Source organism: Microplitis demolitor, chromosome 4 (assembly GCF_026212275.2).
Source record: "Microplitis demolitor isolate Queensland-Clemson2020A chromosome 4, iyMicDemo2.1a, whole genome shotgun sequence".
Lineage (NCBI taxonomy): Eukaryota > Metazoa > Arthropoda > Insecta > Hymenoptera > Braconidae > Microplitis > Microplitis demolitor.
This window is the reverse complement of record NC_068548.1, coordinates 1,894,839-1,910,175: the sequence shown is the minus strand read 5'-3', so window position 1 is coordinate 1,910,175 and position 15,337 is coordinate 1,894,839. Positions and strand designations below refer to the sequence as shown.

At 28.5% G+C, this 15,337-nt stretch overlaps 3 protein-coding genes across 3 annotated transcripts; all 3 read right to left on the bottom strand.

Annotated features, from left to right (window-relative positions):
* Positions 1 to 658: 658 nt before the first annotated feature.
* LOC103571750 (pyrokinin-1 receptor) lies at positions 659 to 10,577 on the bottom strand. The gene is made up of 6 exons (XM_008550028.2): positions 10,574 to 10,577; positions 6,349 to 7,214; positions 2,676 to 2,958; positions 2,143 to 2,248; positions 860 to 1,060; positions 659 to 770 (listed from the first exon to the last, which is right to left on the bottom strand). Exons 1-6 carry the CDS (start codon positions 10,575 to 10,577, stop codon positions 731 to 733), a joined length of 1,500 nt encoding a protein of 499 aa, XP_008548250.1. The 3' UTR covers positions 659 to 730.
* Positions 10,578 to 11,182: 605 nt separating this feature from the next.
* On the bottom strand, positions 11,183 to 12,561 carry LOC103571438 (uncharacterized). The gene has a single exon (XM_008549608.3). It carries the CDS (start codon positions 12,559 to 12,561, stop codon positions 11,233 to 11,235), a length of 1,329 nt encoding a protein of 442 aa, XP_008547830.1. The 3' UTR covers positions 11,183 to 11,232.
* On the bottom strand, positions 12,561 to 14,422 carry LOC103571449 (zinc finger protein 593). The gene is made up of 4 exons (XM_008549618.3): positions 14,351 to 14,422; positions 14,175 to 14,261; positions 13,984 to 14,084; positions 12,561 to 12,786 (listed from the first exon to the last, which is right to left on the bottom strand). Exons 1-4 carry the CDS (start codon positions 14,396 to 14,398, stop codon positions 12,561 to 12,563), a joined length of 462 nt encoding a protein of 153 aa, XP_008547840.1. The 5' UTR covers positions 14,399 to 14,422.
* Between the last annotated feature and the right edge of the window lie 915 nt (positions 14,423 to 15,337).

Here is a 15,337-nt window from a genome sequence, read left to right as displayed (position 1 = left end):
CGGTCCGTTTTTCGAAGTTCGAATTTTGATCATATGGACCTCTGTAATTTTTTTTTTGTAAGGGTTAAAAAAAATCACAAATTTGTTAGTCTAGTAACTTCAGGATCATAGACCTTTAATAGAAACTTTACCCAAAGTTCCCAGGGACTTCACTCAAATGCGTCTGAAGCAACATGGAAGTCATTAAATTTGTATTGACTCCTATGCAGTATTGGACTCATTTGCATGGATTGTAAGGAAACTTTTGGGTTCATTTTACCCTCAAGTTGACTTTTTTACCAACTTACCCCATATTTTTTCTAGACAATTAACATTTACAAAAAAAAAATTTTTTTCAAAAGTCTTGGCTCATTTTACCCCACTTCTTCCTATATTAATTAATTACTTGTCAATCAATAGTTCATAAAATTCAAGGACTTGATAATCAATTTTTTTTTTTTTTTTTTTTTTTTTTTTTCAAAAATTTTTCAAAGGGAACAAAAATAACTGAAAAGAAAAAATTTAATTAAAAATTATAAATTATTTTTTTTTTTTTTGACATTAAATTGTAACATTTATTTAATGACATAAAACATTTATTATTTTCACAAATTAAAATATTAAAATAATAATAAATACATTTATTGAGGAATGAAATTGACTTTTTAGACGTCTTTGGTATACGCGTATTTTTTATAATTATTTAACCACACAAATATATTATTTATAATAATTATATTTAAATAAATATTTATGAACTTGAAGAATTTCTTCGCCGCCTGCCGATATATCTGAAATAATAAATATTTATTATTATTATAGTTTTGGTTTACCGGTGACAAAGGTATCATATGTCGGTGGATGTACAATAGAGATTTACCTCGTGATATAGCTCAAGTACTTTTGTACTAATTGATTGAGACAACGCCGAAATGTGATACCACATACTGCGTATAATAAAAAGTTAATACTAAAATTAGTGTAATATAACAGCATAAAAAATTGCTGTAGACACCAAAGTAATGCTGGCCTGTCTCGACCGGCGAGGGTGAAAAAAAATATACACAGACGTATAGCGTAACTGTAATTTTAAATAAATATATATTATTATATTAAAGGTTAATTTTAGCTTCCAACAGTGAAATTTAAACCAACTTTGGTCCTTCGAGCCAATTTAAAAAGGTATAAAGTAACAAATTTACAGCTAAATTATTTCAAATTTACCAATTTACCCCTTTCTGAGAGTGTCTTAAACTTTTATCGTCATACATTTTCAAGTTTCCGAGTCGATTTGGTCTTTCGAGCCAATTAAAAACCGTTACAAATTATTCACTTATGAATAATTCACCTAAAATTTATAAATTTACTCGTTCGTAGACGTCACTTATCTTTTATAGTCATATATCTTGAAGTTATAGAATGAATTTGGTTTCTCGAGCCAATTTAGAAAAGTTAAAATAATAAATTTACATCTAGATCACTTCTAATTTTGAAATTTGCTCTTTTCTAGGCGCCGATAAACTTTTATACTTATACATTTTAAAGTTATAGCGTAAACTTGGTCCTTCGAGCCTGTTTAGAAAGGGGTATAAAATAAAAAATTTACAGCTAAATTATTTCAAATTTACCAATTTATCCCTCTCTGGATGTCAAAAAATTTTTATAGTCATATATTTTCAAGTTTCTGAGTAAATTTGGTCTTTCGAGCCAATTTAAAAACGCGAATAATACACTTAAAATTAATAACTTTATTCGTTTCTAGACATCGTTGAATTTTTTTTTTTCATATATCTTAAAACTATAGAATGACTTTGGTCTTTCGAGCCAATCTAGGATTGTCAAAAATAATGAATTCATAGCTAGTTTACTGCGAATTCCAAAATTTCCTCTTTTCTACGCGCCAATGAACTTTTATAGTCATATATTTCAAAAATATCCCATACAAAAAAATATATATCCGGGAAAATTTGTATATATGCAACATATATATAAATATAATTCTCATTTATGCAGATTTGCCCAGATATATATTTTTTTCGTATATAATAGAGTAAACTTGGTCCTTCGAGCCAGTTTAAATTGGCCCATTTCAGCTGTTAGAGCTATTTTAACCAAACTTTTACGCATTTTAATGAATATTTATACAAAAATAATAAAATTTACCTCGGTAAATTAAGTAATACAAATACTGTACTAATTAATAATAGCATTTTAGTAATACTCTGTTGGTTTCTCGTGGTAGCTAAATTTCTCGATGACGCCCTAATATCTGTAATTAGCATGTAATTATTGGGTTTTCAATTACTATTATTGAGTGACACCGAATGAAGGGATATAAATGCTGGCTAGGGTAAAATTGTTTCCGCCGAAGGCAAGGGCTGACATGACCCTTGTCCACATTGATGTTTCATCCTGTATCACTCATTATAATTTTAATAACATCTGACCTGTGAAATTTGTAGCAAACAATAGACTTGCTGATAAAATTTAAATTAATAATAATTTAGCTTCAGCAATTAGAGCGTAAATCAAAATTGCTTTTACTTCTAGAGCTGAAGTAAGAATTCGAGCGCACGCTAAAGCTTATCATAATATTGGTTTTAAATGAATATGCAATATCGAATCCAACAAGAAGTTTACATTTAAAGTCAGATGTTATTAAAACGCCCATTACATGACCATTTGAAATAACTTACGTATACATCGAGCCGCAGTAAACTCAGGAATTTGATAAGTACTCCTCATCATTGAGGTTGAAGCAACGGCTGGTGGTTGTGTGACCACTGAGAGGGCTGTTGTCTGTTGTATCGCGGGTTGCCCACCCACACTTGTCCCCGATCCATTGGGAACTCCAGCCCCAGTGGCTGATCCGATACCAGATGAATGGTGGGAATTATTGTTTTTAGTTGAATTAAATGATTGCTGTGACGGAACTTTTCTTGTTCCAAGAACTATACCATTATTGCTGCTACTTCCGCTCTGTTTATAAATTTAAAATTTTAAAACCGTTAAGTATCGTCGATAAATTAATATATTTATTTTAAGATTATTCATATCTTAAATTAATTTTTAATCATCTGTGTAAACTTTGACGTTTTATTTTTAGCCAGCCCAAAGTATAAGTCATTTATAATTTTAATATTAGATGTTTATATTTGTCAGGGGGTTAATTCCACGTACAATTAATTTTCAAGGTACATTTGAATTAAACTTTTAATTAAAATATCGTGTTATCTATTGAGTTTACGCTAAATCGTCAAGCTTTTTAGATTAGAAAATTTAATCCTCTAATGACGAAACTTATAATGAGATTACTTTTTTACGCAGATAAAGTTATTGACAAATAAAATTATTTTGAAATACTTTTATGTGATAAAATAAAATAAATTATATGAAATATTTCATTTATGCGTGAATTTAAAATTTGAATTTTTAGAAGGGCCGAATCGGAAGAAAAAAAAGTTTTTTGTAAATGTTTGTTGTTTATAAAAAAATATGAGGCAAGTTGGTCACTGAGTGGTGCAACTATTGAAAATTTTGACTAAAAAAATATTTCATAATTATGAAAAAACAGAATATTAAAAATTGATAAATAATAGTAAAAAGTGTAATCTGTTATCAATAATTAGTACTATTATGTGCTTAATGCAAAGTAGTTTACTAATTTGAGTAAATTCGTAAAAACTACTGTCAATTATTTCAAAAAGTAACTAAATATTATTACTTTTAGGTATAATATGTGACTTATTAGTGAAAGTTTATTAATTTATGGCATAATCTATTAAAAAGTAATGATTGGTAAAATTTAGAATTGCTATCTTAGATACTGATTTTTCCCGCCGAAAATTTCAAAAGTTACAAACTTTTATTTTATAAATTCGATATCACTGATCAATTATTAGCTTAAAATATCATTAATTCATCATTATAAATTAATTTACAATATACATAAATCGAATAAGTGGTAAATAATAAAATGAAAAATTAGTATACTAGATACTGATTTTGTTGCTCATAAAAATACCAAAAATTTTAAACTCTTATTTTATAAATTCTATCCCATTGACTAATAATTAATATAAAATTTTATTTATTCGTTATTATAAATTAATTTATTATATACATATATTAAATAAGTAGTAAATAATAAAATGAAAAATTCGTATACTAGATCTTTATATATTAATATGTACGTTTACTAATTTTTCGGTTCCTCATTTTTTAAATTTTTTCTATATTTATTTGAATAGTAAAAACTGTAAATACCAATTTATCGATTCTTTTTCATATTAATTTCGATATACGAAATTACAAATTTAGCTCTTTTATATGTATCAAATTTTAATTCAAATAATAGCCATTTTGTAATATATATAATGATCCTGGTTTGATATCAGTATCGAATATACCAATTTTAAGTCAGAAATAAACTAAAAACTCAAAATTTTGAGCATCATTTTTTTTCATGTGAAAAAAAGAATTTTTAAGTTCATTTTACCCCTGTCAATTTTTTTACAATCCTGTAAAATTTTTTTTTTTCAATTTTGACGTTGTGGGTGACCAACTTACCCCACATTTTTTTAAAACTAAACAAACAAATACAAAAAATTTTTTTTTTTAAAAACAGTGTCCCACTTTGCCCTACTTTCATTTGAATATAATTCTGTACAAAAAAGTCCTCGCATCTTTTTCCAATTTTTACTTTTTTAGTCGACAGCGACCATCCAATTTTCACTAAAAATTTTTTGTTTATTTTTTAATATTCCGTCGTTTCTCCCATGTTTATATTTGTTATTTACTGAAAATGTTTCGGTTTGAATCCATGTAGTTCCTACTTCGTCAACAATTTTCCGGAATGATATGAAGGAATTCATATCTAAATATTAGCCAACGCGTTTTTTTTATTATTCATCGACTCAAATATTTAAATAAATTTTGTTTATCTGTCCTTCAGTGAAATATAAATTTCCAAGTTCTTTTATTTTGAAATACAATAAATATTCATGTAAAATATTTCATTTTAATGATTGTGTCAATTTAAATACCAATAACCCTAAATCAATAAAATAATAAAAATAATGTCCTGTGAAAAATTGGGAATAAATTCGAAGTGACTAATTGTGTATTCAAAAATATATAAAAGCTCTGAGTATTTTTGTTCGACTTTACTAAGCTGTCATGTCAAGTTACGTCAAAATAAATATTTTTGAGATGGAATTTTTTTACGTCACTTGTCAGTTGTCATATATAATTTTTTTTTTTGTTTCTAATAAATTATAATAATGGTGGAAATAAAAATAATCCAAGCGAAAATTTTTTTAAATTAAATTGTTTTTTTTTTAACATCCATTGGTTATTTTTTTTATTTTTATCTAAAGCAAAATATTCACAGAATTTATTATTCAAGTGGAAATGAATTATTTTTATAAGGGCTTCGTCAACGTAAAAAACCAATATTGTGCTTTTTTTGAATACTGCTACTGATATATACATATTTTTTTTAGTTTGGAAATTGTTTTAAATTCATTTTTTTTTTTTTTTTGGTATTTTTTTTTCAATATTTGAAATTAAAATGACAGAATTTATTGAATTTTATCATAAAATATTTAAAATTTCTCATAAAATATAAAAATTGTAAATAATTATTTTTTAGTCGATTAAATTTAAAATTTATATATAAAAATCCCCATAAGTGTTAAAATTATTTTAAAAAATATATTTAAAAATTCCCATAAAAATTAGTTGTTAAAATACATTTGAAAATCCCGTTAAATTTTAAAAATAAAAAAAAAATATTTAAAAGCCCCCATAAGTTTCAAAAAGTCAAAAACATTTTCAGTTGGCAGTAATCTTAAAAAACTATAAAAAATTTTTTAAAAGTCCCCATAAATTTAAAAAGTTAGAAAAAAAAATTTCGAAATCCCCATAAAAATTATGAAAGCTTCAAAAAAATATTTAAAAGCCCTTATATGTTTTGTAGACTCAAAAAAAGATCAAAATTCCCCATAAATTTAGTCATAAAAAAATTTCAAAATCCCCATAAAAATTATGAAAGCTTTAAAGAAATATTCAAAAGTCCCCATATGTTTTGTAGAGTCAACAAAATATCAAAATTTCCCATAAATTTAGTCATAAAAAAATTTCAAAATCCCCATAAAAATTATGAAATTTAAAAAAAAAATATTAAAAACTCCTCATATGTTTTATAAATTAATAAAAAATCAAAATTCACCATAAAATTTATTCATAAAAAAATTTAAAAATCCCCATAAAGATAAAGTTGAAAAATTTCCAGTTCTCATCACTTTTAGTCATAAAAATTTTCAGTTCCATCGAAATTAAAGAAAAAAAAATTTATAGTAAACTTACAGGAACCTGATTAAGATTAACATCAGAACGTTCTCTACTGGGGCACTGATTAGAAGTACTCGGCAAACTCGTCGGCTTAAATCTTCTACTGAATTTGAAAAAGTTCCTCATAATCATCGTGTTCATAACAACGATAGAAATCAGTGGAACAATCAAACTCGCAATTGTATCAGTGATGTTAATAACTCTCATCAGCTCCAGATACTCTGGTCTAAGATCACAAATATCCTCGACTCCGTCTCTGCTTTTGGTGACACCCGCGGTAAAAAATGCGTATGAATGGCAAATAAGAGCCATCACCGTCAGCATAAAAATAATCATTTTTGCTCTCGCGATCGTGCAAATATACGGCCGATGCAACGGATACTGAACTGCAATAAATCGTTCAACAGTAAATGCAACAGTCAACCAAACACTAAGTGAACTACAAACAGCACTCACGTAAACGAGAATTTCACACCAACCATCTTCATTAAAAACTCTCCAACCAACCCGAAAATTCAACCAGACAAACATTAACGCTATTAAAAAACTAAAGTCAGTCATCGCTAATGCCGCTAAATAATAACTTGAGCTTCGCATTTTCAAATGTGTATTTAAAAACACAATACAGGACAATAAATTACCGACAAGTCCGAGTAAAATAATAAACGGGATATAAAATTTATGAAACAAATCCAGTAAAAAATATACCGGATTACAAAGCGCTGATTCTTCTTCGTAGTCAAATGATGATGACAACTCATAACTGCTATTAGTATTGTTATTATTGTTATCATTATTAGTATTATTATTTGTAAAATCATTTATGAAATTCCAATCGTCGGTATCGGAAGTTGACCGACGTAATCGGAGACATTTTATTTCTATTAATTGATACATATTTTTTTTTTTTTATTTTATATAAATTATTGTTATATTTTTTTAGGACCGAAATAAATTATTCGAGCCATTTATTTTATTTATGGGAGAAGACGCGATGACGAGAGCGTAAATCAAACTGAGGAAAGCTCCCGCGGTTGTTGATGTCAAGACGGAATTAAAATCAGTCGCATGCGCGCTGTCAGAGCTTGCGATTGTAAATTTTAAATTTTCAGGTAAAATTCAGATATTTTATTTTTTAGTGGTGTTTTAATTTTCGGTGGTAAATTTCAACACTAAAAATGGTGTTATAATAACACCACCGCTGGTGTAAATATCCTTTACTGGTGTTAAAAAAATTTACCTATGAAATTTCTTTACACCAATTTAACACCGCAAAATTACACTTATATTTACCAAGTCTACACTATAAAAAAAAACTGGAGTAAATTCAGGTGGTGTAGGTGTTAAATTTCAACACTAAAAAGGGTGTTATAATAACACCGCCGCCGGTGTAAATATTTTTTACCGGTGTTAAAAAAATTTACCTATGAAATTTCTTTACACCAATTTAACACCGCCAAATTACATCTATATTTACCAAGTCTACACTTTAAAAAAATTGGAGTAAATTCAGGCGGTGTAGGTGTTAAATTTCAACACCAAAAATGGTGTTATAATAACACCGCCGCTGGTGTAAATATTCTTTGTCGGTGTTAAAAAAATTTATCTATGGAATTTCATTACACCAATTTAACACCGCCAAATTACACCTATATTTACCAAGTCTACACTGTAAAAAACCGGAGTAAATTCAAGTGGTGTAGGTGTTAAATTTCAACACCAAAAAGGGTGTTATAATAACACCGCCACCGGTGTAAATATTTTTTACCGGTGTTAAAAAAATTTACCTATGAAATTTCTTTACACCAATTTAACACCGCCAAATTACACCTATATTTACCAAGTCTACACTATAAAAAAACGGAGTAAATTCAGGCGGTGTAGGTGTTAAATTTCAACACCAAAAATGGTGTTATAATAAAACCGCCACCGGTGTAAATATTCTTTACCGGTGTTAAAAAAATTTACCTATGGAATTTCTTTACACCGAATTAACACCGCCAAATTACACCTATATTTACCAAGTCTACACTGTAAAAAAACGGGGTAAATTCAGGTGGTGTAAGTATTAAATTTCAACACCAAAAATGGTGTTATAATAACACCGCAACCGGTGTAAATATTCTTTACTGGTGTTAAAACAATGTACCTATGGAATTTCTTTACACCAATTTAACACCAGTATTTTATCACCGCCGAGTTACACCGCCTACACCAGTATTATTTCATTTTAACGCTGTCTTTTAAAGTATAAAAAATTTTAAAAAAACATTTTAATCAATTATTTTTTATTGAAAACAAATATGTACTTTCTATATAATATATACTATGGATTATTAATAAAAGCCGACATTTTTAAAATAACTCTACTAATCTTATCGTTTTCAGTAAATTCCAAATTTAAGTATCTCTTATAAAAGCTTTTAAAGCGCAAATAAAAATGTTTATTAAAATAATAGTATCTACATTCAAAAGCTTTAAAATATTTTTCATCCGAGATGAAGCTTCAATTTATTTTTAATATTTTTTTATAATAAAGACATATTAAAGGAAAACTTAAAATTAATTTTTTATCATAGAGAATATGAGCCATTTTAATAAAAGTTGCATTTCACTGAATTTACTTTATTTTATTCCTTTTAAATTTTCACAGAGTTGAAAATTAAATTTAAATGATTAAGCCCGAACATGTTAATTACTATTTGATTTTAATATGTGAGTATACAGACAATCGAGGAGTAAAAACAATAGAATCCAATGATGTTAAATTTTCACTCGTATGCTTGTGGATGGAATGAGAAATATTTATCCTCTGGATAAAAGTATTAATTTTTATTTTTTTCCGAGCTTCACATACTTATATACAGAAATTCATGGCTTTTAACCGTTTTATTAAAATATTTTCTGTTAAGCCACAAAGTACTTTTTATTCAAAAAGGCGCGTTTTATTTAAATATCTAAGATTATTATTAATTTAAAATTCAATGATATATTTGTAGAAAAATTTATTTTTTGATACAATCGCGTTTTTTTAAATATCTCATGAAATATGCAGATTAATGGAAAAACTCATAGGAACAATTTTGTAGGAAATTAAATTCTTGGATCTTTGCTAAGAAAAAAAAATTTTTCACAAAATGGTGTTTACATAAAAAAAATTTTTTTTTTTTCCTCCTTTTTTTAATTTTTTCGAATTTTTTAAAAAAACTTTAAACTAAAATTTTTTAAAATTCAAGGCAGGTGCGATAGAGAGATATATAAAAAAGATTTTCACCAAATTTCAAAGGAATCAGTGCGGTAGAACTTGAGATATCATGTCAACCACCTCAAACAAAGTAGTTTTGAGAAAAACACATTTGAAGTTTGAGAAACAATTTCAGTAAAATAACTCAGATAATATTTAATACTCACTTGGGATTCATCGGCAATCCCAGATCCATATATTGGGCCTCATCTTGAAAAAAACGAGTCTTCAAGCCGTCCGGCAACATCTGCCGTTCATTGTATGATTCGCTCTACTCAGCCGGCTCAGATGCCGCGTCACAAAAATTCTATGTATCTCCGAAAATAATTCGAATTTTGAAAAATCTGTTCAAAGGCATATTTTTGAGGGTCTACACTTTAAAAATATACAAAAAAAAAAAGAAAATCGATTTTTTCAAATTTCTAGACCACCCCCTTAAATTATTCCACAATTAAATGATGAAAAAATATCTAGACACCCTTATTAAAAGAAACGATTCAAAAAAAAATTTTAAATAGTTTTTAATGCTTGAATACGTTGAATACTTTTGAATCGCCATTCTTATGGAAGTTTAACATTACAAATCGTTTCGAATCGTTTCTTTTAATCAGGGCACTCGTTTTCATGATTACTCACCCCCATAAAGATCAATGAACTTTATTACATTACATAAAATTAATAATAATTTTCCATCAATAAAACACCGAATCAATTTGTCGCAACGATGAATTAATAAAATAAAATGGCGGTTTAATTAAACCACGATTAATTGTCAGTTAAATAAAACTACTAATTTTTTTTGCCTCCATTCATATAAAAATACGTGGCTCAAGTAATCTAATATACATCAAAATTATTATTATTATTATTATTATTATTATTAGATTTGTATTATTCCATTGAACCCCGCCTTACTATCAAAGAACATTACGGAACTAATATTACACGCATGAGTACTTTAATTTATTTGTCTTCGATCCCTAGTTTAATTATTACCCATAATTCTTATTTTATTTTTCAAAATTTTTCCATAACTTTCAGTCAACTTTTTTTTACAACTCAATTTTTTTTTTTTTTTTCAATTCGAATATTTTTTAAAATTCGCTCAACTGAAATAATGAAAATTTTATATACTAGATAAAAAATCCGGAATTTAAAAAAATACATAAACTCATATATTTCTATGGATTCTCATACAATGACGGATTTTTTTTAATAGAAAATTTAATTCTATACCGGAAACATTAAATATACCCGCATTATAAAAATGATGTATAGTTATTAGGGTGGCCCAAAAAAAAGACTAAAATGATGCGATCAAAGTCAAAGAAAATAGAGTAATTACAGAAGTGAAATTAAAGTCTAGTGAAACGAAATAAATACAGCAGTGCGTTTGATCGTAATAATTTGAAAAACTAAAGTTATAGGTGTATAGATAAATAGTAATAATCTTTTGAAAGTCATTAATGTCATTATTGACGCGGAAACTCCCTAGAGTAAACAAAAACCGACAAGCTGTATCAGAATTGTCAACATCGCGTAACATAAACTCGGACTAACATCTAAAGTATTCTAGTCCATATATTCCATTATTCAACACTCTCGTAAATATACAAACATATTTATTCATTTATTGAGATATATATACATATATATTAGTTACATACGTCATTCATATGCTGTTTAATAATTTCCGGTACAAAGTCATCGCGATCCTCAATTAAACATCCCAGCAAACGCGGCACAGAAATCACAGTCCCGGCAATCACCGCAGGGTAACTTCGACCCGTAGAAGTTTGAAAAGCAATCAGAAGCCTCTTGCTAAAATAGCTACCATGGGTCGATAAATTACCGACCTCGATATACTTCTGACTGTGTCTCGACCAGAGCTCGAAAGAAACTCTGAGACACTCCCAGGGCTTTAGCTCATGAGCTGCGCGAAGCACCACTCGGTAATGGCGACCCAAGTTGTCGTAGACACGAGTTATCACATCAACTAGTCGAGTAAATTCCTCATTGAGCTCAGAGTCCGTTTTTGTGATGGTGAAACAGTCTACGGTAGTCGACTGGCAGACATTGAACAATCCTGGGTCTGCTTTACCGACCGTCGGTGTGTACTGTCTGCCTACGGCGTAGTAACGCAAAGGCAAAATCTTGGAATTGATCAGTTGCTTCGTATGCATGCTGAGGAACGCAGCGAGACTTGACCCTCCTACCAGATGCAGCTTTCCGAGTTTTGCCTCATGGTCGCTGTGGTCGGTCAGTATAAAAGAAGCCTTGGGGTCAGTGTGGTCACGTCCAGAAGCTTCGATGACGAAATCCCGAGCAAAATCTGAACCCGAGACACGAATGAAGTCTGAGAAACAAGTTGACACCCATTTGGTGGCTGCTAATTCGAGTAAAGCTGCGTCGTCGGCTAAATAATAGTGGAGGGGGTTGATATACTCGACAAGATGCCGCTTGGAGCCGATCTCTGTGTGGCAGGAAGAAGTTCCAGTTGGTTTCCGACCATGACTGCGTAGGACCACGGGTTCAAGTGGCGTCTTGTCATCTAGATCATTGGGCAAATTCAGCGCCCGGATAATTACTGTCTCTTCTAATTGCCAAAGTACTTCTTTAACGACTCGCAGGTCGTGCCGTAAGATAGCGCCTTGAGTTTTTAAATCTTCTATTGAATCCTTGGACTCTTTTTTGAGTTTCTTTATCCTGGAGGCCAGCTCCTCGCGTTGGGACTCGATCAACTGGCGCTGCTGGTCAATGCTTTTGTAAAATTCCCAGGAGTCTCTGATAGCCTGGATGTCCACGGGCATCTTACGGCATCTCAGTTGGTAAGACAGTTTATCCAGGTCGGTAAATCGCTCGTCGAAGTCCAGATACGGGGATAGAAAGGAGTAAGAATCAGTGGCTTTGCTCCCGGGAATAAATAGCGAGGATGCGTTGCGGGTTAAGTGTTTGTTGAGGAGACGAATTTTACCAAGAGCCATTATGTTGAGCTGGTTCTCATTCTCTTGGGCTCAAGATCTTGCTCCAGTTTATCTCTCGTCAGCGTTTCTATTTTTCTCTTTGCGGGAGTCACCCAGCTGCCGTGTCCTGCTGCGCGTTCTGACTCCTCGATAGTGTACGGCGTTATCTCCAGGGCTTTTAGTCTCCGCTTGTGGACTTTTGATCGCCGATGCTTGTCCCGAGCCTCTTCGTCAATAAAATGCCTCCTGTAATTATTTTTTAATTCATTTTTGATCAAAATGCCGACTCCAAAAATATCATGGAAATGTCGGAATTTCGAAAAGTATCCGGGAATTAAATTGTGACAGTTAAAAATTTAAAAAATTTTAAATAATATACGAGTTATAAAAATTAAGGGATGTCAAAAAAATTTGAAATTTTAAAGTGATTTTCCCCAGGTTGTAACTCGAAGGTAAATGGTCATACGACAAAAATAAAAAAGGCAACTTGTAGCTTAAAGTGTCTGGTTTTCTGATCTGGTCTTTAAATTTTTTTACCATGTGTGGTTCCGGAGTAATCCTAAGAAATCTATCGAAAAATAAATTAACCAAATTTTTGGTCGTCTTAAAAACGGTCTTCGAGATTCAATAAATTTTTTTCGATAATTATGATTGATTGTTGATTGCCCCGGAACCGTGCATAATAAAAAAATTTAAAGACCAGATCAGAAAACTAGACACTTGAAGCTACAGTTTGAATTTTTGTTTTTTTTGTACGACCATTTTCCTTCAAGTTACAACCTGGGGAAAATTAATAAAAAATTTTTAATTTTTTTAGTATCCCTTAATTTTTGTAACCAGTGTACTTTTAATTTATTCAAATCATTAAATTTCTTATTAAATATTTTAACTTATACATTTTTAACATCGAATAATTAAAAGTAGGCAATATTAATTTATTTAGTTGGCACTTTGTTACGGTTCCTCTTATCATTTAATTATCAAATTAAACTATTGAAAATGAAAATGTAATAAAAACTTTGAATATCTAGATTCGAATAAAATTTCAAACTCAGGGAAAAATGTGAAAAACTTTACTGGAAAACCGGGAAATATCAGGGAATTTTTAAATCATTTCTTTGTGGCCACCCTGTTTTAATTTTTCTTAAAATTTTGAATAAATTAATTACAGGATTTTGAAAAAATTAACCCGATATCTCATGACAGATTTTGAACATCTCTTTAAAATTTAAATTTGAAATTCAAACTGCATTAAAATCCACAACCTCTTTTTATTCCCAACAAAATTTTTATAAATTCAAATTTTTTTTTTAAATTTTACAAAATTTTTAAGTGTGAAAGTCAATGAATTTTTTTTTAAATTTCCACCGCCAAATTTTCAAATGTTGAAAAATTGAAATAATTACAAATAAATAAGAAAATAAAATTTTTTAGGTTACTTACGAACACTCGACACAATAAAATTGTCCACTACCAGGTTTATCAAAATCAATATCTTGATTTAATAATTTTTTAGCATTCTCTGGTTGCAAATCGTCATCAATCTAAATAATGAAAAATAAAAATAATTATAATTGCATAAATTCATGTAATGAAACAAAAAAAAATTAAATGAAAATAAAAACACGTGGTACCTGATCGAGATCCCTGTTCTTACGCTTAGTTTTTAAACCTTTTTTCATTCCATTACTCTGGACAGTTTTACGTCTTTTATAAGGCATCTTTAATTAATGTCAAAAAAAAATAATAAATTTATTTTTTTTTTATTTTTATTATTTTTTACGTCTGTATTTCAATACTCAATACTTACGTATGATGAATATGAATGTATTTGTCGTATTTTTGTATTGATTTTCATTTCCCCTGGTGACTGGCGTACGTACTAATAACCGCACTCGACTAATTATTAAAATTACTCAGAAACTATGGGGTTTATCTCAAAATTTTATAAGACCTTTTTTGTAGAAAATTAAATTTCCTAAAAAATTGTATCTGTACACTTTTCTTGTATCGTTGATATTTCAGCCGAAATTTTAATGTATAGACAATTTTTCATACAATTATCAGAAAAATATGTTATATATTTTTTACCCGATGTATGAATCAAATTTTTTTTGAAAATCTTTTTTTTAAATGAAATTTCAAGTCAAATGAGTACCCTCAAGCCTATGATTAATTTTAAAAAAAAATCCAAATTTTTTTAATTATTAAATTTGATTATTTTTTTACTTTTTTTTAATATAATGATATGGGTACTCAGACTAACGGAAATTTACCGCTTGACATTATCTAGCTATCAAAACTTTCATATTTTTATTCTCTTTTCAAATAATTCAATTTTTTTTCTAATTACTCAAAAAAAAATAATAATTTAAATAAAATTCAAAACTATTAAAAATAAAATTAATTTTTAATAGGATAGTAATCATCTAAAAAGTTTTATTTAAAAATCCCGCCAATTTGTTCGATCATCGAATTTCTGAATCGATTTAATAATTCGATAATTAATCGATTTAATAAATCGATAGTTAATCGATATCATAAATCGATAATCAATCGATTTAAATTATGCGTAATTTTATAATTAACTTTCAATTCTCTTAAAATTTAATGTCACAATTAAACTTTAATTAATTAAAATCATAAATTTACAAAAAAATTAAAATTCAAATTAAAATTTTTCCCGCTTTCAAAAAATTAAAATAAAAATTACAAATAATCTTTTAATTTATCAAAATTAAAATAATAAATTATTAAAAAACAAAATTCAAATTTCATATTTACCCGCGCAAATCAA